Source organism: Typopeltis vanoorti, chromosome 25 (assembly GCF_054136105.1).
Source record: "Typopeltis vanoorti isolate ZY-2024b chromosome 25, IOZ_Tvanoo_1.0, whole genome shotgun sequence".
NCBI lineage: Eukaryota > Metazoa > Arthropoda > Arachnida > Uropygi > Thelyphonidae > Typopeltis > Typopeltis vanoorti.
Window position 1 is genome coordinate 71,018,311 of NC_143573.1, and position 25,586 is coordinate 71,043,896.

General features: G+C 35.7%; 1 protein-coding gene across 5 annotated transcripts in view; it reads left to right on the plus strand.

The window, feature by feature from the left end:
- The window catches only part of LOC150092840 (dynein axonemal intermediate chain 7-like), a 497,248-nt gene that overhangs the window by 19,496 nt on the left and 452,166 nt on the right, over positions 1–25,586 (plus strand). For all 5 annotated transcript variants that reach the window (XM_090414468.1, XM_090414470.1, XM_090414471.1 and 2 more), the window contains exon 2: positions 13,490–13,571. In XM_090414468.1, the coding sequence (XP_090270594.1) occupies positions 13,490–13,571 (82 nt within the window). The remainder of the gene's footprint in view (positions 1–13,489; positions 13,572–25,586) is intronic.

Below are 25,586 nucleotides of genomic sequence, written 5' to 3' on the forward strand. Positions count from 1 at the left end.
TCTGTCAAGTCCTGGAAATGGCCTACACCAAAAGATGAAATATTTTATCCTTTAGAGGACATAATTTGTCCTATTAAATCCCCAAAAATGATAACTCATAGAGGTATGTTTTCTGTCCCAGAATTGGAAAACATTTGGAATCCCTGAGCCTAAAGTTTTTAATTCCAATGATTTTTTTATTTTTTTTGCCACAGTTTATGTATCTGATTTTTAGAACTTACTAAAAATTAATTCAAAATTAATTTTGCATTAATTTTTACATGTGAATTCTAAATTTTTCAATTTTTTATATTTTCATTTCCAATTTGTCTTAAAAAAAGCAATTGCAACAATTTTGTATGCTATTTTATGTTATAATAAATGAAGTTTGTGTATTCTTATTTTGTGAATAGTCTTACTTTGTTCCATTTCCATTATTCCATCTAAATTAGTAGGTTTTACTAGTTAGTGCAAAGTATCCCATCCTGCCTAGGAGGATCCAGAAATCTCTTCTGGATCCTCCTAGGCAGTGCACAACAGAAACTATTAATTTTAAAGGTAGCATCTCCATTCCATACATTAGCACAGTCTCTAAAAAATTAGCTAAAGTCCTTAAAAAATACAATATCAGGATGTTCTTCACCACACTTCCTAAAATCCGTTCTGTAACCAGCCATCCAAAGCCTACTCATCACAATCTAAAATATCCAGGTGTATATAAATTATGGTGCGATTGCAATATCCCTTATTTTGGACAAACTAACAAATCTATTGAACAACGTATAGAAGAGCATAGGAGAGACATCTCTTACAAAAGATCGCATGCAACTGTGTTATCCAGTCATGTTCTTTTTTCAAATAATCCTAATGATGATCAACAAAGCCACTCCGTTTGCTGGAATAGATCAGAAAATATTTTTTGCTGTGATGATGAGTTTGAGAGAAAAATTGTAGAATCAAGGGAAATCCTGCTGAACCCTGTCCACTTAAACAACAATATGAGTTATAACATCCCAGATAGCCATGCTGCAGTTATTCAATATTGGCGTTCATGTGAGCCTGCATGCACACTTGCAATAAACAATGGCACGCCTGTTAGAATAACTTGAAAAAATACGTTTTTTATGTATCAATTATGTGTGGCAATTTTTACTTGTAATTTCCAGTTTTTTTTTAGATACTTCAATGTTTATTACTATTCATTTCCTTTATGAATACCTGAGGAAGGCTGTTATAAGCCGAAACTAGTTGTATTATTCTCATTAAAATCTTTATAAGTTATCTCAGTTTTTTAAGGCATTAAATCTATGTTTTAAAATGTATCACAACAACCGAGTAAAAGCCTATGATCACACACACACACACACACATATATATATATATATATATATATGTCATAGCCCCCACAAGGGGGAGGGATGACAGGGCTCTAGCCTGGGTGCCCGGAATTAGGGGGCCCATCGTGTCGGGTTGGCCAGTTAAGTGAGACTAACAAAAGACAAAAATAAACTTTATAAAATATGAATGAATATGTGCCGAGAGGGGCTACTAGCGTTTTTAATTGTTTCCAACCTATTATCCATCTTTTCAGACTTTGGTTACTCTTCTAAACTTCCCAGTCGAAAAGATTTAATTTAGTTTTCGTTCGTCAGTCTCATTTCTATGCACACCGTCATTTCAATGCTGACGCTGCGCCAACATTACCGGCACACTACCCTACCAGCGCCTACAGTGCATATGCTATGGATGCTGAGAGAATTTTATTTTATTCGTAAAAGAGAAACCTTTATTTGATAGTTTTAGTTGGTTAAGTTGATCTCAAGAAACTGAAAATTTTTTTACAAAATTCTTTATTTGATAAGAATTTGTGTTACTTGAATTAAAATTTTGCTAGTTAGTAAGTAAAAGAAAATATAAAGCTTTTTTAGTTATGATTTTTTTTTTTGTATGAAACAAACTGAATTATTATTTCTTTTCAGATTATACAAATTTGAGATATTAAAAATATTTAAATAAATTGCTCTCAAGCAAGTAAAGACGTTCTAGTTAAAATAAATAAAATCCCAATGTCTGATTCAAAGTACAAACATAAGTCCGGAGCTCAGAAGAGGAAACTTAAATCCAAGAGAGAATCGAAAGCATAGCGAGGTCGTCAATTCATAACCAAATTTTTCAAATCTGAAAACAAAAAGGACTTAGTTCCCAATACTGATCATAGTGAAGGTGGTGATAATGTTTGTGACATTGAAATCTAAGCAGAATATCAGTGTCAAATTGAAACTCATAAGGCAGTCGAAAGTCAAGCGACTGTTACATTTGAACCTCTTGCAACTGAAGAAAAGGGCGCAAGTGAAAAACCTGCGGAAGGAGTGACTATGGAAGAATATGATACAGTTGATGCTTCATTTGCAGGCCCTGTTGAAAAATCTGATATAAAATATGATGATCCTAGTACTTGGCCCAGAGTAATTTAACAAAATGTGGCAAGAGATAATACGAACTATCAGCTTTCAAGAATTCCAAAAGATTTATAAGGAATTGCCAAGAGATCTTAATTCTTCAACATTCGTTGCAGAAGTGCTCTCCACAAATAAGTGGAGAGCACTTCTGCAACGGATTATAGACGTAACATTATTTTTATTGTCCAGAGGTTTAGCATTTCAAGGAGAGAACACGAAGATTGGAGATGTTCATAATGGGAATTTCTTAGGTATATTAGAATTAATTGGAAAGTATGACGAAGTGACATGACAACATCTCGGCAAAGTTCAACAAAATCAGATGGAAGGTAAAAGTATGAAAGGATATGCACATTACTTGTCATGGAATTTGCAAAATGAGTTTATTGGCCTTTGTGCGGGCAAAGTTCTCCAAACTATTCTAGACCAAAGAAGAGACACAATTTTCTACTGAATAATAGTAGACGCAACATCAGATATCTCCCACAATGAACAAAACATCCTAATTCTCAGATACATATCACAAAACCAAGACTCAAGTGAATTTGAAAGCAAGGAATGTTTCATTGAATTCATGAACTTTACTGGAAAAAGTGGAGAAAAAAATAAGTGAAGAAATATTTGCAACTCTGGAAAAAAATAGTATATCTCTCGAAGATTGTCATTCACAAGGCTACGACAGTAGCGCAAATATGCATGGAAAAATAAGCTGCTTAAAAACTCTCATTTTACAAAAGAATAAATGTGCCTTATTCTCTCCCTGCAGAGCACATTCACTAAATTGCGTAGGAGTCAATGCTACCAAAATCAACCCAGATGTTATAATGTTTTTTGGGAATATAGAGAGCTTCTACTCTTTCTTCGCTTACAGTCCTGCATGCTGGGAAGCACTGAAAAAAACACATACTACTATCTCTTTAAAGTCTTTCAGAAACAAGGTGGAGTGAAAGAATTCAAGCTGTGCGCTCAATTGTTAAACATTATCCTGGGGTACTTGCGTCATTCTTGGAGAGATGGACACAGAATTAACTCCTTCACCACTGAACACAATTAAAGGCTTGAAAAAATATTTCAGATCTTATAAAGATATGCTAATGACAATGTTTTGGCACAAAATATTAGCAAATATTGACAATAAGAACATTATCATACAAAGTAAAGGAATATCTCTTGAGGTTGAGTCCGCACTTATAAGAGAATTAGTACCAGAGATATACAACACTTACGTGCCTTGTGGGAAAGTGTTGTCCAAGAAGCAAAAGTAGTTGCCGAGTTCAGACAAAAGGAGTTCAGACATTCGTAGATTTCACATTTTTTGTCACACATATCTTAGCTGCTTGCCTTCTCAATTTGCCATTGTTATACGTGGGCAACAGACAAATTACTTTCACAACTACGCTATTATTCTTCATCTGCTATAAAAAAGATGAGAAAAAGGTCAAATCCTTTTGACCTCCCTTTTCACATCTACTAAGCCATTTCTGTGTACCATTTTTTATCTGATTCCTGTTCATTTCTTCCATACTTGAATGAGGAAGGACATAGGCATCTGGAGAGTTGCTGTTCTGAACGAGTCAGTGTGTCCCAGAGTGAATGGATGGTAGTAGCAGGGGTGGCCTCTTGTGGGAATGGGTACTTATGAGAATGGGGACGACATCAGGTAATGCTGAGCCCAGTGGAGTCTAGAGGGGATAATGCTGGGTAGAAACAATCACATTTTTATGCTTTATACTAATGCCAGGAGTATCCGGAATAAAGGAGAGGAATTGGTGGCACTGATAGCATCAGCCTGGCAAAAGATTATTGGGATCACTGAGATGGGGTTGACAGAAGAGGATATGATAACAAGAATAGAAATAGCTGGGTACAGCATTTTTCAGCAGGATAGGAAGGGAAAGCGTGGTGGTGGAGTACTGCTTATGATAAGTGACGAATTATGTCCTCTAAGAGTGTAGGCTTTGGAAGGCAGTGACATTAATGATTTTGAAAGCATATGGTGTGAGGTAGAGGTGGGCAAGACAGGATATTTAGTGGGGTGTTGGGGAGAGGAAGATGCATGTAACAATAAGGGAATGGAATTTCTAGAATTCTTGAGGGACAAATGTCTTAGGCAACATGTAATAGAGGGAAGAAGAGGTTCAAGAGTTTTGGATTTGGTCATAACATCAGAAGAGTTGATAATAACTGAGATGACATCTCTCCCACCAGTTGGAGAGAGTGACCATATGGTTTTGACTTGGAAGATGAATAGACATGCAGGAGTATCAAAGAGACGGGAACTTATGTGGAATTATAAGACAGGTGATTATAATAGTCTTAGACATCAACTTGAGGAAGTTTCATGTAGGGAGGAATTGGAAGGACCGGATATCATTAGTTCTTGGGAAATTGTGAAGGAATATTTGTTAGTAGCAATAGTAAGCTGTATTCCATGAGTGAAGAAGAGGACACAATTTGGAGTAAAGTGGGTGACAAACAATATTAAACAGGAACTTCATGCTGCGAAAAAGAGAGTATGGAAGAGATATAAGGAGACAGGTGAAGAGAAGATGCATGAAGAATATAAGACACGGGCCAGGAGAGTGACTAGTAAGGAAGGCGAAACTGGAATATGAGAAGAGATTGGCCCTAAGATCCAAAGAAAATCCTAGGGAATTTTTTAGCTATGTGGCCAGTAGGAGGAGAAATGATTGTGGAAGAATGACATTGTGGGATAAAAATGGGAATAGAGTGACTGATGCAGAGGACATAGTGGAATTATTCAATGAACACTTTATTGGAGTATTTCATCCTGGAGGAGTAAGTTTTAATACTAGAGTTATAGGGCAGGTTCGAGGTTTAGAAGTGCAGGAGGAGAGTGTCTTCCAAGTACTGAGTACTCTGGATGTCAGTAAAGCAGAGGGACTGGATGGTATTTCACCACGGGTTTTGAGAGAATGTGCTAAAGAACTGACAGCGCCTTTGACCTGGCTTTTCAGTGAAAGTTTGGCTGCAGGAAAGGTGCCCAGGGAATGGAAGGAAAGTAAGATAGTGCCGTTGCATAAGGGCAGTAGTAGACCAGATTTATCTAACTATAGGTCAGTTTGTGTTTCATCAATAGTTGTTAAGATCTTGGAGAAATTAGTGAGGGACCATATATAGCATTGCGCAGATGAGGGTAATGTTATCTGTGAGAGTCAACATGGATTTGTTAAGGGGCTCTCTTGCTTTAGTAATATGATTGCCTTTTATAATAGTGACAACAGTAGTTGATGAGGGAAAGCCATACACTGCAATTTTTTTAGATTTTGCAAAGGCATTTGACAGGGTGCCACATGATAAACTGATATTTAATTTGCAGCACATGGGTTTAGATGTCGGGTTTGTCAACTGGATTCAGAAATGGCTGTCTGATAGATATCAGAGAGTTGTTTATGGTGGGGCAGTATCCTTTGACACCTCTTTTATTTTATCTAATCAACTTCTTCTACCTTTGTCTCTCTCTTGCACACACACACTGTATGTAAGTCAGAAATTTACTCAAACATTCAGTTTAATCCTCTACAGTTTACTCATTCTTGACTCTAGTGTAAACCTCCCACCACCACTAGTTTAATAACTGTTATTATCATCATTATTATTATTATTAACATCTGTCCATGACATGAAAGTAACTCATCGTAGGAGGTTCATGCTCTCTCATTCAAAAAATATCATCAAACCATGCCTTAAACTTATTCATAGTTTCTTCACTCACCACACTTTCAGGCAGTACATTCCACTCACCAATCAATCTCCATGCAAAGAATCTACTGCTCATTCCCTTGATAACACCTTCCTTATACAGCTTCCAGGAATGGTCTCTTGCTGGAGGTGTCACATAATAATAATAATTGCTGCTCAACATCTTTTTATTGTCATATTGCTGGTTTTCAAATCCATGTTTCTTCCTAACCTTCCATGAATGGTATTTTGATTCATTAATTATGAAAAATCGAAATTCTCTTGCCATTGCCGATAGGTAGTGAGTACTGCAAAATAAGAACTTGTTCTGTTGTAAGTAATGGAATGCCTCAAAACATTACAATAGTCTATTCCAAATATGCAGGCCAAGAGAGTAGCTATAGAATGCATATTCTACTGTTTCTAATTGGTAACAGATATCAGACTGGATCTCTAATGTTAAAGTACCTCTGTTTGATGGTATTGACTGGAAGGCGACCGTATGCAATTCTCCAAGCAAGATCCACCCTGTTAGGGTTGCCTTGGAACCTCAGTAAGTTATGAAACAACATGTTGTTGTAAGTACCCAACTATGGAAGTTCGTGGCAAAAGAGGTTAAAGATTTATTTATACCAAATTTTACTTTTTTTAATGGAAAGAATATCAATGCCAAAGTTTGTAGCTATCTTAGAATTAAGCACAGAATATTGTAGTATTCATGAACAATCTCAGCCTTTGGACCTTTATAATCATTTATGCTAAACAGGGGAAGATGAAAACCCTGGTAGTACCAGAGAAGGTCTGCACATATGTGATTGGTCTGCCACATTTTATGGATTTTTGAAGCTATATTGCTTAAAAACAGTGCCGAACGAGGGCGTGGTGAAAGAGGCACCCACCACGGGCGCATCAAAATGTAAAAAATAAAAATAAAAAAATAGATATAACGGACTGCTATTTTATATTGTATTTTTAAATTTTGGCAATACGCCGCTTTAGATACAGAAATTCTGCAACACACTGCGACTCATTTTGATGGGGTTAATAGTAAGTACTTAACATATTGCATTTAGTAAAATTTAACTTGTTACATTTAAATTTTTCAAAATTTTTGTCATTTTTCAGTTAGGAGATGCACAAGTTAGACACTTGCCACAGGCACTTCATACTCTCGTTACTGTACTGCTTAAATAGTAGAATTTTAAGACTGGAAGCCCAAAGTCTCCATGCTTCTTTAATCGTTGAAGAAATTCCTTTTTAACTTCTTGGTATCAGCTGGACTAAAAAAAAAAATTGTACAGGCTTACTGTATAATTGCTTATTTTCAGCTTCTGTAATGTCTGTAATATTTATTATACAACTGAGCAGGAAAGATTATAGTTTTAAGTATTATGGCTTTAGAAGATTTTTCAGTCTTTTAAGGTTTTAATGTATATAAGTTCTTGAACTGGTAATAATGTGTAAGTGGATAAGGGAATTCCAAGGATAGTGAGAGGTTCTCTCTCTCTTAGGGGTTAGTCCAAAAGGAATGCCTCCAAGATCCCACTTTCCAAAAACTTTTAATTTTGCTTTGTCTGCATCAGCAGTTAATCCACTGATCTTACTGAATTTTCCCAAAATACTAAAAACACCTCTGTGCTTTTAATTATATATCCAATTGCCACTTTGAGCCTGTTATTGATCATGCAGAAAAATATCTTGTAGTCAGTATTAGATAGAGAAATAGGTCTCCAGCTGCTGATTAAAGTGTGATCTCTATTAGATTTTCAAATGAGGATAGTATGGCTTGGTACAAATTCATTTGGTGTGTTTCCTGACAAGAGTAAAAAACATTAATATTGTCTTCAAACAGATTTTTGTAGTTTTTGAAAGGAATCAAGGATGTTTTGAGTAGTGAACATGTCTACACCATCAACACAGATTTGAGTGATAGTTATTTCTTTGCAGAATTTAGTGAATTGTCTATTGAAGAATGCAGCTGAAGGGCAATATGCTAAGGGCTGCTGTATTCTTATTTTAAAATTTCTTTCTACTACTTGTTTCTACCTTTCCACTTCTATGTCTATGTTAATGTTTCTAATAAAGTTGCTGCATTTTTTAAACATTTCTTCAAAACATATTTAAACATTTTAAAAATTAAAATTTTTTTTTCTACTACTTGTTTCTACCTTTCCACTTCTATGTCTTATGTTAATTTTCTAATGATGTTGCTACATTATATACCATTGCATTGGTTTGCTATGAACCAGCTTCTCTATACAGGTCTTTCAGCTTTTTTCTTTTGAGAAATGCCTATTCCTTTCCCCACTCAATCATATTCTGTTTTGCTTGAATTTTAACCGCATATTCCAGTTTAACAGAGGGTCTGGAATTTGGTTGAAAAGATCAATGGAAAATTTGGTGGAGGATCGAAACATATTTTTAACTATGCATATCCCACTTTTCCACTCGTGGGGTCTGCTTCTATTTTGTTTAATGTTGAGTTTTCAGTACGATTTCAGTTTCCAGCTACTGTGATGTAGTCGGCACTATATAAATACGGCTGCAATTCCTGGAAGAATTTTTGTCTAACTGTTCCATTGGATGAGCATAAACATTTATAAACCTTATTACACATCCATAGTATTTCCAGTCTACTGTCAAGATTTTCCTTTCTGCATCCCTTTGGATATTACAGAATGATCCAAGGAGGTGGTGGTGGTGGGGGGTACAAGAATAAGAAATCCCACTCCAGCCCTGGTAAATCTTCCAAAGTTCCAATAAGAAAGAAGTGGATATCTATCTGTTAAAGTTTTTATATCTTTATATCTGCAGAAGTATGTTTCTTTTAGAAACAAAAACCTGATATTATGGCATAGCATAAGTTTCCATATGGCTTCTTGTTTGTCTTTTTTTATATGTGGTCCACACACGAAAGGTCACACTAGTGCCATGTGTGGGCAGAGGATTAGAAGAAAGGAGGAGTCTGTTATTCTGTTTGAGCAGCTGAGGGTTGTAATCTTTGGATAAGGCAGAGTGGGGGAGACTGTTTGCAAGGGCAGAAGTAGACGAAATAAAAGAGGAGGCAGTGAAGTTGGTTCGGTGAGTTTTATGGTGGATTGTAAAAGGTTAGCAGTACTCTCGTTTTAATGATTTTGGAGGAGAGTGGAGGAATAATAGTGGCCAATTCAGCAGAGCACTGTCCATGAAAGTATCTGAAGAAGAGTCATAAGGCAGAAACTGAATGTGTAAGCAAACTGACTACAACTGAAAACCTCAATAAAGGTCTAAACCGGTCTGGGTAGTGAGTGACCTTTCCCACAATGCATAGCATAATACATGTCTGTAAGGATATGTGCCTAGCATTATGGGATACTAAGGAAATTGGTATGAAGTCATTAGCCTCTATATACAAGACCCAGTCATGAAGTTACTTCATGCCTAAACTTTGTTTGCTTACTTGGATAAAGGATGAAACCAAGACTATAATTTCTTGGCATCTTAACTTATAGTACAACCAAGTGGGAAAACTTTCAACAACTAGCTCTAATCCAGAGTATTTTAGTAATAAGTTGTGACAACTTTTGACTACTTGTATATGGGAAATATATGCCTTTTGCATTACTTCAAGCTTGGTATCTCTTCTTGGTCTGGATCCTGCTGATGACATTTATTAATGTTACTAATGCTTGTCATTGGGTTTGCTTACTTCCTGGGGAGTAGAGGGGTTCTACTCGGTGCCTGGTTTTTGCTTGTCACTGGGTGAAATCACTGGTGAGTTTCCTGTTCTGGAGTGATTCATGTCAGGAGTAACAAGTTTAGTAGTGATCCTTTTGGGTCACTCAGTGAGATTTATAGTGCTCTGGTAGATCACTCAAAGATTTTGGAGAAGTATCCCTACACTTAAACATACCTTAATAAAGCTTGAAACTGGGTTGGATAGTGGCTACTTCTCATAATGCATAGCATTATATTGGTTGTAAGGATATGTGCCTTGCATTATTGGATACATATAAGTAGCCCAGTCATGAAGTTACTTCACGTGCAAACTTTGTTTGCTTTCACTTGGACAAAGAATAAAACCAAGAATATGATTTCTTGGTATCTTTAACTTATTCAGTCTTCAACAGATTAAGAATATCTTCTCTACATATAAAAAAAGAACAATTCAGTTCTTTTTTTATATACTCACTATCACCAATGAAATAAATTTCTGGTGAAATTCATATAATTCTTCAAAAATATTCCAAAAAATAGCACTTTTCTTTGCTGCAATGATTCTACCAAGTATTGTTGTACTGGCTACACAGTACCCTCACCTATTACCATTATTTTTGCCTATTTTTTGTCTTATCTCCATTATGACTATTTTCATTCTTCACACGTCCAGTTTATTATTGCATTTCTGATATTCTCTAATATCCTTGTTCTTTTCAGATATTTTCACCACCAACAGTTCTTTCACTTTTTTTGATGTATGTATAAAGTAACTCTGACATTCTCTCATATGAAATTTTCTCAGCTGTTGACTTACACTGACTTATAGGTGCCATTTTTCTCTTTCTAGTAGTGGTAAGAATTCTTACTGCTATTAGTTTTTTTGTATGATGAGTGGTGATAGGAATCATTACCTGAGAGGGTAGTGAATATAAGAGACAATGAAGCATTTTAACATAAGTATGATAGACTGTCTTAGAGGAGACTTTCTACAAGGACTCTACTCCATGGAGGTTCTTTCATAGTACTGTTACTAATAATATGTATTAACACTGTTCATATATACGAGTATATATATATATATATATATATATACTCGTATATATATATATATATATATATATATATATATATATATATATATATATTATTGAAATTAGGATTTACTCAGGATGTATACATTTATAAAAATATATTTAACTGACTAGAACCTGAGAAAGTATAACAAAAACCTTTAATACATCACGACTAGTTTCATCGGTGCTCCGACTTCTTCAGGTGAGAAATAAAAAACATAAGATATAAAAATAACAAGGTAAAAAACATGGACTTTCCAGCTTAATAAAAGGCAGAATAGTAACAGTCATATTTGAATAGGTGACCACGTGCTATCGTTGGCATGAGTTGAATGTGTGCGACAGCTAATTTTAGAGCACCAGTACTGGATTACTGTGCTATGGGAATCAGGCAAATTGTAGCTTAGATTGTTGTTCAAATGTGAAGGGTCCAGAACTATTTCTTTTGATTCGATAATTCTTCTTTCGAATTCATCCTTGCACACATATATATAAATTAGTAGTGTGTTCCCAGTCAACTTGATGTGGCTGTTCTTCAAGGTTAGAGTTTGCCGAGAAAAGGACATGACTGGAAAGGGCGCTTGCTCATGTTCTACTGTAAGAGATGTCACGTCTATGTTCCTCAAGACGAAGTGAAACAGATTTATCTGTCTGGCCAAAATAAGGTCGACCACAGTCGCACAAAACTTTATAAACACCAGGAAAATGCATTTGGTTGTGTTTTGGTTTTGGTCGACTCAGAAAAGAACGAAGTTTTGGCAGAGTAGTATAGTTGGTCTTTATGTTGAATTTCTTCAAAATCTTAGCTAGTTTTGGGGTAAAAGAGCTGATAAATGGTAACTGTATATGAGTGATAGGGTTGGAATCATCTTCTTGTCGAGGATGCTGGCATGGTCTCAAACGTTTAGTGATGTTACGAGACGAATATCCATTATTTAAGAAGGTGTTTTTCAGGAAGTTAAGCTCTGTTTGAAGGTCTTCTTCTGTGGAAGTGAGACATCTTGCTCGATGGGCGAGGGTGGAAATGATGCCCAGTTTCTGAGGTGGGAAGTAATGAGAAGAACCGTGTAAATATCTATCAGTGTGGGTTGTTTTTTGAAAAATTGAAAATTTAAGACAGTCAGTAATCTGTTAATCTTTGATCCAAGAAGTGGAGAATGCCGTTAATCTCTAGTTCTGATGTGAATTTAATGTTCTGATGTTGGTTATTTAAATGGTTTAGAAAGTTTTGCAGTTCCTCTAAACTATGTCTTAGCTAACATTTTTCTAGAAGATTTTGAAGAGAAAGCTATTTCCTCAGCTACTTTGAAACCTAAACTGTGGTTATGCTACATTGATGATGTCTTCCTTATCTGGGGACATAGTTTAGAGGAACTGCAAAACTTTCTAAACCGTTTAAATTACCAACATCAGAACATTAAATTCACATCAGAACTAGAGATTAACGGCATTCTCCCCTTCTTGGATCTAAAGATCAACAGATTACCTGACTGTCTTAAATTTTCAATTTTTCGAAAAACCACCCACACTGATAGATATTTACATGGTTCTTCTCATCACTTCCCACCTCAGAAACTGGGCATCGTCTCCACCCTCGCCCATCGAGCAAGATGTCTCACTTCCACAGAAAAAGACCTTCAAACAGAGCTTAACTTCCTGAAAAACACCTTCTTAAATATTGGATATTCGTCTCGTAACATCACTAAACATTTGAGACCACGCCAACATCCTCGACAAGAAGATGATTCCAACCCTATCACTCATATACAGTTACCATTTATCAGCTCTCTTACCCCAAAACTAGCTAAGATTTTGAAGAAATTCAACATAAAGACCGACTATACTGCTCTGCCAAAACTTCGTTCTTTTCTGAGTTGACCAAAACCAAAACACAACCAACTGCATTTTCCTGGTGTTTATAAAGTTTTGTGCGACTGTGGTCGACCTTATTTTGGCCAGACAGATAAATCTGTTTCACTTCGTCTTGAGGAACATAGACGTGACATCTCTTACAGTAGAACACGAGCAAGCGCCCTTTCCAGTCACGTCCTCTTCTCGGCAAACTCTAACCTTGAAGAACAGCCACATCAAGTTGACTGGGAACACACTACTAATTTATATATATATGCAAGGATGAATTCGAAAGAAGAATTATCGAATCAAAAGAAATAGTTCTGGACCCTTCACATTTGAACAACAATCTAAGCTATAATTTGCCTGATTCCCATAGCGCAGTAATCCAGTACTGGTGCTCTAAAATTAGCTGTCACACACATTCAACTCATGCCAACAATAGCACGCGGTCACCTATTCAAATATGACTGTTACTATTCTGCTTTTTATTAAGCTGGAAAGTCTATGTTTTTTACCTTGTTATTTTTATATCTTATGTTTTTTATTTCTCACCTGAAGAAGTCGGAGCACCAATGAAACTAGTCGTGATGTATTAAAGGTTTTTGTTATACTTTCTCGGTTCTAGTCAGTTAAATTTATTTTTATAAATATATATATATATGTTTTTTTTTCTTCCCTCCCCTCTTTGAAAGATTACTACTTTTTTTCACTTTTACTCTGTAGCCAAAAAAGAAAAAAAAGTTAACTAAAGCAGAAAAAGAAAAATTAAAAAAGGAAGAAGAAGAAAGAAGAGCTCTTGAAGAAGGCAAGTTTTTGGACTTCAGATGTTCTTGTTTTATGTAATAATTGGCAATACTGATTGCATTCTATTTGAATCTTTATGATAGCTTAGTTTAATTGCATGACTCTAAGGCTTTGTGGATTTGTTACTAATGTATTTTAACTGAATTTTGAAGCATGCTTTAAATGATAAAATTCGTGGCACAAACAAAATCTGCATGGCATGCAGTGAAGATCAATTTTGTTGGAGTTATCAGCAAATGTGAAACAGACTGATGGAATGAAAGTTAACATATATGAAAAGACTGTGTGAATAACAGAATGAAAATGAACAATACTGTGAAAGAGTGTATGAATGAAGACACAAAAGTAAGTTAGATGATGGAACTGAAAAAAATTAGGAATGAGGAAATGGAAGCAAAAGAAAGGAATGTCAGAATGAAAGGGAGCGAGACTGTGAGAATGAAGGAGAGTGCAATTGGAGAAATTCAAGATTTCAAGAACAAGTTGTTCAGAATGAGAAATGAAATAAGGAATATGCACAGTGATATTAGACGTTTGGTGTAAAAGAATGAAAGAGTGCAAAAGGATAAAATTAAGTAAAGTAGAGAAAAAGAGGTGACAAATAACTTGAGAATAGAAGTGAATGGAGATTCTGTTATTAGAGATGTGATTAATGAGAGAATTCATAAGATCTGTTTTTCAGGAGGAAAACAAAATGAGAAATGAGAAAGATAATTGATACTTTGGATATGAGAAGTAAAGGAACAAGAGAGAGAGAGAGAGAGAGAGAAAGCTAAGTGTGGTAGGAAAGGTTGCCGTTCACTAATCCAGTTTGCTTATACTGTATATTTCTTCATCAGCATCCCCCACATTTCCTAGCCCATTGCAACATCTGACTAAACATCACTTCCTGTCAATGTCAACAGCACACCATACTGCTTCAAGACCATTGCCACAATTTTTTACCATCTCAACTCACCAATAAGCAAATATATAAACAAAATAATATATAAGCAAACTGGATTAGTGACTACCATCAGGTAGCCATCAGCAAGTTGTGTATGTATCCTGAAAGAGGAAAATCACTAGTGGTGTTCCCCAGAGGTCTGTTTTGGGGCCATTACTGTTTATTCCAGTCTTTTTGTAAGTCACATCTGCTCTCCTTCTCAAAATTCGTCCCAATTTTGCATCATCTGCAAACATCTGTATATCCCAAATCAAATATTCCCCAATATCATTAATATATAGGTTAAACAGCAATGGTCCTACAACAGACCCCTGAAATACACCACTAATGACTTTCCTCTTCTGGGATATTGCTCCTCCATACACAACTTGCTGATGGCTACCTGATGGTAGTCACTAATCCAATGCACTAGTCTAATATCCAACCTCAGTCTGCTCTAGTTTTACTATCAGTTTATCATATGTTAATCTATCAAATGCCTTTTGCAAAGTCTAAGTATACTACTCTGTATCCATCTGCCATGTCCAATGCTGTGGTCACCTTATTGTAATAAGTAAGTAGATTACTAAAACATTATCTCCCTATAGCAAATCTGTGCTGTCCATCAAAGATAATACCATTGTTTTCAACCCAATTCTGGATCCTAATTCTTGCCAACCTTTGCAACACTTTAAAACTGCAACACCTGATACACAGGTTGGTCTATAATTTGATGCTTGAGTTCTCTCACATCCTTTATGAAGCAGTAGTCTTATCTTCCTTCCACTCCTTTGGAACTTGACCCACATATTAAATGAATATGTCAAGGCAGATGTCAACTCCCTGGCACATTCCTTAAAAATACATGGTGAGATATCAAGTCCCGCAGTATTATTAATATGAAGATTGCTTAATTTCCCATATATCTTTTCCTCACTCACAGCCAGTCTCTCCTCCTCATCATCATCCCCTGCTCCCAAACTCTCCATGATGTCCTCTGCAGCAGTTGTCCTTATACCATTTTCTCCAATCAGTGCCATCCTACCATAATCACTCTTTTTTTTTTTTTTTTTTTTTGCTAGCTACATATTGAAAGAACTCCCTAGGATTTTATTTTTTTTTTGCGTAATTAGCTAACTGAAGCTCATACTGAACTTTTGCTGCCCTTCCCAACTGAGTCACCCTCCTTGCCTGTTCTTTGTATTAATCATGGAATTGATTATTACCACTCCTCTTATGTTTTTTTCTGTAATGCCTTCTTTCTCTGTATATTGCATGCTTGATCTCTTCATTCATCCATTTCACACTGCTGCCTTACCTGTAATATGTATTTTGAGTAGTTGTTTCAACATAAACCTTCCAACATTATTTTACAATATGTATTTGGTTAAAGAGATTTTGAAGAATTACATTAAAAAAATAGATGAGAATGACAGTTGTCAGACATAAAAGTTGTCAGCTAATCTGTTATTCTTTTAGTTTAAGAATAGTTCTTTCAGATAGTGACTTGCAGAAGAATCAGGGGCAGCTCATGCATAGGCACTGCGGAACTGCAGCACCCTCAATTTTTCTCGATATTATTATTATTATTTGTGACACCTCCAAGGAGTCCAAAGACTCATCGCGGGAGGACACCTATTGTACAACTCTTTATCCTCACCACTGTACCTTATAAATATATTTATTAATTTATTTATATTTGCTTGTAATATTTAATTTATCATTAACAATCCTATACAATTCTCTTATTTTGTATAAAAAATAATAAAAATCCATCTTGTAGCATTTAGGAGGATGAAGGACGCTAGCAGCACAGTGTCTTATTGCTATGCGTGCAAGCATATGCACGTCATAGTGAGATGCGAGCTATTAACGTAATGCGACACTGTCCGTCGCTCAGTTCTACTGTTGTTTATATGCAGTTTTCACCAGTAGTAGAGTGTTCGTAGTGTTTATCGTGCTTACTCTGTCTCTTTAAATATTTAGACATTGCAATTAAAGACATATCCACAGACATTTCACAATTGACTCTTGCTGAGAAAGTTTCTATTGAAATAAGAGGCCGTCCTTTACCCGATCTTCAAATATCTCAACCAGGAATAAGCAATGATAAGAAGTACATTAGAAGTTTTAATACAGAGTGGCATTAAAAAGAAAAGTTGGCTATCTGGTTGTGAAGTGAAAAGTGCACTATTTTATTTTCCGTGTTTGTTGTTTGGAGGTGATACGAAATGGACGAAGGATGGTTTTGTAAATATAAATAAAATGAAAGAAAAAACTGAAAAACATGAAACGTCAAAAAATTTTTGAATTATACTAAACTGTATAATTTTATCAATAATAAACAATATTTTTTCATGAAACCAAAAAAGAAGAATATATTTTATTGTTAAGTAGTTTTGAATTATACCAAAATGTAAAATTTTATTCAAACACGTATACACTGTACTTACAGTGTGTATGTATATTTCGAAAGTTGCAGCACCCCCATGATTTCAAGCCAGAAGCCGCCACTGAGAAGAATATTGCTGAATCCGTAAATTCGAGTTAAATTTATTACTAGTATTTAAGTATTCACCAGATTAATAATGATATTTCTTTTAAAAACTCTTAAATGATTTTTCATTTGCAGAAAATCTAAAAAACAAACAAACAAAAAAACTTTTTTTACTAATTATACGAAGAGCCAAATCCCTTAACTTAAATAATTTCACGTCACCAAATTGAAGCCTTTGGCTCTTCATATAATTAGTAATTTATTAGGACACCTTCTTGGCAATTCTTATAGTAGGGTATGTAAGTTCTGTTCGCTACAAACTTGGTTCGCTACCTACCTACTGATGAGACCTCAATAAAGGTTGAAACCGGTCTGGGTAGTGACATTCTCTCATAATGTAGAACAGTAATACAGCTCCTAGGAGCTGGGTTTCACATTATGGGTAAATACTAAGAACAGTGATCGGAGCTTACTCCACCCTTACTATGAGTTGCTCTAGTGTTGCACTACCAGGTGGACTATGAGTTGCCCTGGTGTTGCACTATCCAAGTATTTGCTTACGCTTTGACTCGCCGAACTTTATGTAGTCTCTATATTCGGCATGAAACTGTTTGAGTTTCTTATTTGGCTATGAAACAATATGGGATGTAATATCCCTTAACTTAAATAATCTTTTTTGTTTGCTTGTTTGTTTGTTTGTTACGTTGGTAATTACATTTTAGTTTCAAAATTTGGATATTAGGGTGATGTTTAAACATGATTTAACATCATATTGCAACATTCACAGTAGAAATTTTATTTTATACACCCTCTGTCCAAAAAAGAAACTGAACTTTTGATAGCAAATAAAACACGACCAATTATAATTATTCCAATCATTTATTTCAATCAATATACTCTCCTTCAGCTTCGATACAGCGTTAGCACAGTCAGTTAATTCGTTAAATTAGTATTTTTATATCAGTTTTTGGATACTGTTGAGGATCGTGGTTACTGCCACTTGAATATTTTCAATGGTGTCTTATCGCTTTCCTTTCATCGGCAAATGAATTATGGGAAAGACAAAGAAGCCACAGGGTGCTAAATATGGTCAATATGGTGAGTGATCCAACAGACAAACTTGGTTTTTGCTCAAAAACTGTCTCACAATGTTCAAACAATGAGATGGTGCATTATCGTGCAAAAGTGACCAGCCACCTGCATCACGATATTCATGCCATATGCGATGAATTCTCACTATCAATCACTTCAGAACTTCGAGATAAAACTTACCATTGACCGTTTGGCCAGGCAGTAATTCTTTGTAGATAATGCCTTCGGAATCTCGTAGAAAGAAATCAGCATTCGCTTTACTTTTGACTTCTCCAAGCGACTCTTTTTTGGATGCCCCTCTTCTGGTGGTCTTCACTCAGCACTCTGGCACTTTGTTTCAGACTCATACTCAAAACATCAGGTTTCGTCACCAGTAACGATCATTTCAAGGAAGTTTGAGTCCTTACAAGTGGTTTTAATGAGGTTCTTGCAGTGTTCAATTCGACACATTTTATGGTTGTCGATCAAATTGTGGGGAACAAATCGTGAATTCAATTTATGAAGTCCCAAACTCTCGGTCAAAATGCTGTGCGCAGTTGATTTTGGAATCCCCAATTCATCTTCAATCAATCTCACGGATGATTTTGGGTTTTCTTTGATGAAATCACGCACTTTTTGGATGTCAACTTTGCTCAGTGCAGTTTTTGGACGGCCCCGCTTTTCCCGTCCTCAAGCGTCTCACGACCACTTTGAAATCACTTAAACCATTCGTAAACTTGAGTGCGGGATAAGCATTCATCACTGTATGCTTTTTGAAGCATAGCATTTAATGCATTTCAGTAAAACGTTTACCAAGTTTAACACAAAAGTCAATCGCAGCTCTCTGTTTGAAACTCATTTTCCGACCGTTCGTCAAAACACACTGTCACTCTTGGCACTATAACTCAGCTTCTAATGTCATAAACAGTTGATACAACACTAATGGAGGTTGCTGCTTTCAACAACAAAAAAGATACAACAGGTGTCGCCACTAGTTTTTTCTATTTTTGAAAAGTTCGGTTTCTTTTTGGACAGAGGATGTATTTTAAAAGTAAACTGTGTAAACTGTTAATATGTCACAGACCATGATATAAAACTACGATTGACTTGAATTATTATTATTATTATTATCATACAGATGCCGTCATGAAGTCAGAAGACTGTGGGAGACCTAAACTATTCACAGTATCTATGATACCTCTCCTTGAACCTATTAACAGACAGAGCACTCATAACTGACTCTGGCAACTCACTCCATTCATTTACCACTGTCCAAGGAAAAAATATAGTCCTCTCATCCTCCCTAACCACTCTCTTTCTCAATTCCCAGGGATGACCTGTTATTCTGTCTCCTCTAGCTCATTGTTGAAACATTTACATCAGTCCTATAAAACACGTTAAGCAACTTAAATGTCTCTATTACGTCCTCTCTTTTAAGCTTATTTTGACAACTTTTGCAATCCGCAAACACTCAGTCTATCCTCATAGGAAATATTTCATAGGCCAATCACCATCTTGCACACTTTTCTCTGGATCTGCTCCACCACTTTCTCATCTTCAAGAAATCCAGGTAACCAGACCGGATTCAACAGAGTAATCCAGATGTGCTCCTATCAGGGTCTTATGAGGAGAAATGAAACTTCCTTATATTTGCTTGTTAGTGTTTTTCAATAGTCAAATAATCCTGAGCTACCTAGGTAACCTTAGCGATGTGCCCTCTAAACTTCTGCTCTCTCTCTCTCTCTCTCTCCCCCCCCCCCCCCTACTACCATCTCCAAATCCCAAGCTTCATCTATTTCTTGGGGTATAGCTCCATCTTTGTGGTACACAGCTTGTAATCAATTAACTCAAAATGCATAACTTTTCATTTGTCTACATTAAACTGATACCCATTATCTTTTGCCTATACTGACAGCCTATTTAAATCATCATGAAACTTCTGGAATATTGGAGTTTCTCACCAAACACCAAATTTTTTGCAAAATGTTTGATTTTGAAATCATGCTCAAAAAATTACTTGCAGATTACAATGGAATCTCGTAGTTTTTCTTAGATATAGAACTTGTTTTGTAAGCATAACTTTGCTGCTCTCCATCCCTGATGTGAAAAGTAATAAATTCTAATCTATTCGAGGTCAGACATTGATGAGGATGACCATCTCCTAATTCAATGACTTAGGCAGTTTCTTCAATAAATGCATAATGAATATGTGAAAGCAGTTAAATGGCAGTTAAATTATAAACTCACTTAATTATCATATTGGGTTCACCATTGGCTGCTATTACTAGTTTAGGTAATCTCTAATAGTTTCAGACTAGAAAAAAAAGGAGATTTATAGGCCACATTGTCAGTTAAATTTCATCACTAATTAAATATGAAATTCATTATTAGATTTTTTAACACTAAATTACATGTTTGTAAATCTATTTTTATTCATAAAACATACATATTCTGATAATATTTTATTAATTTCACCTATTTTGAAAAATCTAAACTCAAACTAAGTTTGAGTTTAGATTTTTTCTGAAGTATTCTAGGAATGAGATTATTATTTTCAATTAGTCAGTGATTTTTTTTATGTTAAAACTGGTAGTAGTTATTACTTGCTAATCAAGCCTTCTTGATTAGCAAGTAATAACTTGCTAATCAAGAATCAAAATGATTGGATACTAGATATTCAAATATATTCTTGAATAGAATGATGTGCACCTTAATATTTAATCAATTTAATTGCAATTTAATTGATTAGGCCACAAGGTGGTGCATAATATGTATTGTGTTGTTATTACTACTGCTGAAAGATAATTAATTTTTTCACATTTAATTAATGATATTAGGTTAACTCATTGTAGTTTTTGTTTTATGCTGGTGCATGATTCACTAAGTTATTTAGTTTGTAAGTAGACCTTGTGTTTGTTTTTTTTTTTTGTTTAAGTACAATATTGCTGGTGTGATGCCATTGTGTTTTGTGAATTGCATACTGTTTTTATTATTATTATTATTTTTATTATTATTATTATTCAGCCTCAATGGAGTCAAGAGACTCATTGTGGGAGGTCCTTCCTAGGAAACATAAAGTCTATCATACCACTCCTTGAACTCATTGACCGTTCTTGCTCTCACCACTCTATCAGGCAATGCATTCCATGGTTCAACCACCCTCCATGCAAAGAAACCACTCCTCACCCTCTTGCTCACAGTTTCCTTTTGTAACTTCCAGGGATGGCCCCTTGTCCTCACTTCTTCCCATTGTTCAACCAAGCAAAAGAACTCCCCAGTGTCAACCCTGTAACCACCTCTCAACAGTTGTATTCACCAAACTCTGCAGTCCACATTCCCTCAGCTGATCTTCATAATTAACATTGTACAGTCCTGAAACCATTTTTGTTATCTGCTTCTGCACCCTTTCCACAGTTAACTTATCCCCTTCAAATCCTGGGGACTGTTTTATCTCTGCAGGTCAGCATCCTTCTCATTATTCCAGCAATCCTAGAGTGATTGCTGGAATAATGAGAAGAACAATAGAATTCAGGGAACATATTGCAAAGGTGGTTACCTTCACCACCTTTGCAATATGTTCCCTGAATTTCAGTTTTCTATCAGTCATTACCCCCAGATCTCTTGTCTCCCCTACTTCCTCCAGCACAGCTCCTCCAGTTGAGTATGCAGCCTCCCATCAATACAGTGGCGTAGCTAGGGGGGGGGGGGGTGCAGCGACGGTAGTCTGCCCCGGGTGGCATTTTGAACTTTTGCAGTTAATTCTAAAATACATTCTCAAGAGCTCAGTTCCAAATATTGTAATACCACTGCAAATTTTCCTCACAATTGCTGTAAGTGTTGCTAGTTGTGAGAGGAGGTTTTCTAAATAAAATTGATTAAAAATTGCTTACATTACTATGGAATAGACTTTGCCAATGTCATCATACCAGAAGAGCAAGAAAATAACATTTTAGAATATTGAAATTAAAATTTGACTTCAAAAATAAATATATTGTTTTCATTTATTTCCTATACATCGTTTTGATTTTTTGTAGTATTTTTGGTGTGCATTGAGAGGGGTGGCAAACTCAGGGACCATCTGGGGCAGCAAAAGCTGTAACTACGCCACTGCATCAATGTATCCCAAACTTCAAAACTTTATACATTTTGCTGCATTAAACTGACATCCCCATTCATTTTCCTATCTGGCTAGTTTATTCAAATACTCTTGCAGGGCTGCCACATCTGTACTATTACTAATAACCATTCCCAGCTTCACATCATCTGCAAACAATTGAATTGCAATCTATTGACAATGTCATTGATATAAAAGTTAAACAATACAGGCCCCAACTGCTCTTGTCACTTTATTATAAAAGGCAATCATATTACTTAAGCAAGAGTGCCCCTTAACAAATCCATGTTGATTCTTACAGATAACATGACCCTCATCTGCCCAATGCTGTATATAGTCTCTCACCAATTTCTCCAAGACCTTAACAACTACTGATGACACACAAACTGGCTATAATTATACACTTCCCGTCTGCTACCACCCTTATGCAATGGCACTATCTTACCTTCCTTCTATTCCTTGGGAACCTTTCCCATAGCCAGACTTTCATTGAAAAGCCTGGTTAAAGGAGCTTTCAGTTCATTAGCACATTCTCTCAAAACCCGTGGTGAAATACCATCCAGTCCCACTGCTTTATTGACATCCAGAGTACTCAGTATTTGGAACACACTCTCGTCTTGCACCACTAAACCTTGAACCTGTCCTACCCCGTCTAGTATTAAAACCTTCTCCAGGAGGAAATACTCCAATGAAGTGCTCATTGAACAACTTCACTATGTCCTCTGCATCAGTCACTCTATTCCCATTTTTATCCCACAATGTCATTCTTCCACAATCATTTCTCTTCCTACTAGCCACATAGCCAAAAAATTCCCTAGGATTTTCTTTGGATCTTAGTGCCAATCTCTTCTCATATTTCAGTTTTGCCTTCCTCATCATACTAATCACTCTTCCTGGCTTGAGTCTTATATTCTTCATTCATCTGCTCTCCATCCCTCTCCGTATATATCTTCCATATTCACCTGCAGTTTCTGTTTGATATTGTTTGTCATCCACTTTACACCAAATTGTGTCTCTTCTTCACTTGTGGAATACAGCTTACTATTGCTGCTAACAAATATTCCTTCACAATTTCCCAAGCACTAATGATATCCTGGCCTTCCAATTCCGCCCTCCATTGAACTGCCCCAAGTTGATATCTAAGACTATTATAATCACCCACCTTATAATTCCACATATGTTTCCTTTTCTTTGATATTCCTGCATGTCTATTCATCTTCCAAGTCAAAACCACATGGAAGTTGATATGAAATATGAAAGGTTTTTGAATATGTTGCATATTTGCTAAGCACGATCCACTCCATAATTTGATAATTGGTATCATAGCTATAGGTTTGTAATTATTAATTGAATTTCTTTTTCCATGTTTGTATATAGGTGTGATTCTAGCAATCTTTAACATGCTGGGTATTTGTCTAGTTTTAAAGATTTTATCTATTACTTATAGTAAGATTGTGCCTAGGATAGCTGTTTGTTGCTTATATCTTTGTCTGATGTAATTGAATCTTGGGCCTTTGGTTTAGTCTAATGGATTATAGAGATTAGTTCTGATACTTTTATGGTTGTGAATCCCAAAGTCTGTTTTGCTTGTGGTCCAAGTAGGGATCGCATTATGTGAATGGAGAGATCTTTCTCTATAATGCTGTGAGCAAGAGGGTGAGGAGTGGTTTCTTTGCATGAAGGGTGATTGAACCATGGAATGCATTGCCTGATAGAGTTGTAAGGGCGAAACAGTCAATGAGTTTAAGGAGTTTTATGATAGACTTTGTGTTTCCTAGGAGGGACCTCCCACGATGAATCTTTTGACTCCATGGAGGCCTGAATAATAATAATAATAATAATAATAATAATAATTCTTGGATGGAGTCCACAAAGTATTGGTTAAAATCATTTGCTAATTGTTAGAAAGTTTTGGCATCTTTCATGAGTATGTGCTTTATAGTTTTAAAGATAGTGGTGTTGGGAGCAGTCTAGCACCTTGTTAATCAGATGCTAGGTTTGTTTCACATCATTTTGTGCAAAGGTTAATTTGTCATTGTAGTAGTTTCCTTTTGCCCTTCTTATCTGTGTTGTAAGGTGATTTAATTACAGTTTGGCTTTTAAAGCTATGATATTTGGATATCATTTTAATTGTGTCCATAGAGTATTCTTTCTATGTATAACATTTTTATGTATTATCCAAGGATTTTTTTTTTTATATGTGAATTCTGATTTTCTTTGAAGCTTTCTTATACATTACCTCCAGAGTGAGTTTAATGTTTTATAAAATGTCTTCTGAATCTGGCGATGGCATGTGTTTCCAGTCAATTTTTCTTATTTCTTGGTTGATGACATTAGACAATATACAATTTGGCTCTGAAATGAAAATAGCAATTCTTTACTAACTTCGACATGCTGAACACGAAAATGAAAATAAAATCTGTTGATTGGCTCTTGTTTAGGAGACTCAGTCCACATTGCGTACACAGGTATCATTTGGCAATGCTGTATTTCAATCTCCAGATTGCAACATATTGCATCAGCCAATCATGCACAACACTCTCAGGAGCTATTGCATCAGTGGCTGATACAATGCAGTTGAGTCATGACATTGCTGTTGTAAGATAATGCAACAATCATTAGTATAAAGTGAAGTCTCATAGGATGAGGAAGTGTTTGTGCAACTTCCTGGGCTACACTCCCATTTACTCCTGCATCATAAGTACTACACAAGTGATCCCTGCAGTGTAATTCCAGCAGTAGTGATGCCTCGTACTTATGTCAGTAATGCAAATAACTTTTGTTATATTTGCAAGCCAGAAAAAGGCCATCACTCAGTTAGTGAGAAAGGCATATCAGCTTTATTTCGGATGTAAGAGATCGGGGACCAGGAGAAAAGCCTGGGCCTAGGGTTGCCAGATTTTGGAAAACCAAATACAGATCATGGGTCACCCATGTCCTGTATTTCGTTTTCCAAATAATGGAACAATTTCGGTGGATTGGTTTTACAAAATAAAAAATAAATCTGGTATTTGGTTTTACAAAATAAGTATCAATACTTTTGGAACTCTTCTTCTTCTTCTTCTTCTTCTTCCTAACATGGAATATAGGCCATGTGGCCTGTTCCGGTCTCATGCCATCTCTTTCTTGGTCTTCCGATTCTTCTTTTTCCACTTATTTTGTATCTGTATAATATTTTTGGTAGTCTGTTGTTGTCCATTCGATTTAAATGTTCTAGCCATTTTTGTTTATACTGTCTTATGTAGTAATTAATTGGTTTGATTTTTAGGGATTGTAAGATTTCTTCATTTGTTTTGTGGTCCCACTTGGTATATCCAGCTGTTTTTCTGAGGAACTTCATTTCTGCTGTTTGAATTCGTTTTTCATCTTTCCTTTTCATGGTCCATGTTTCGCTTCCGTATAGTAGAGT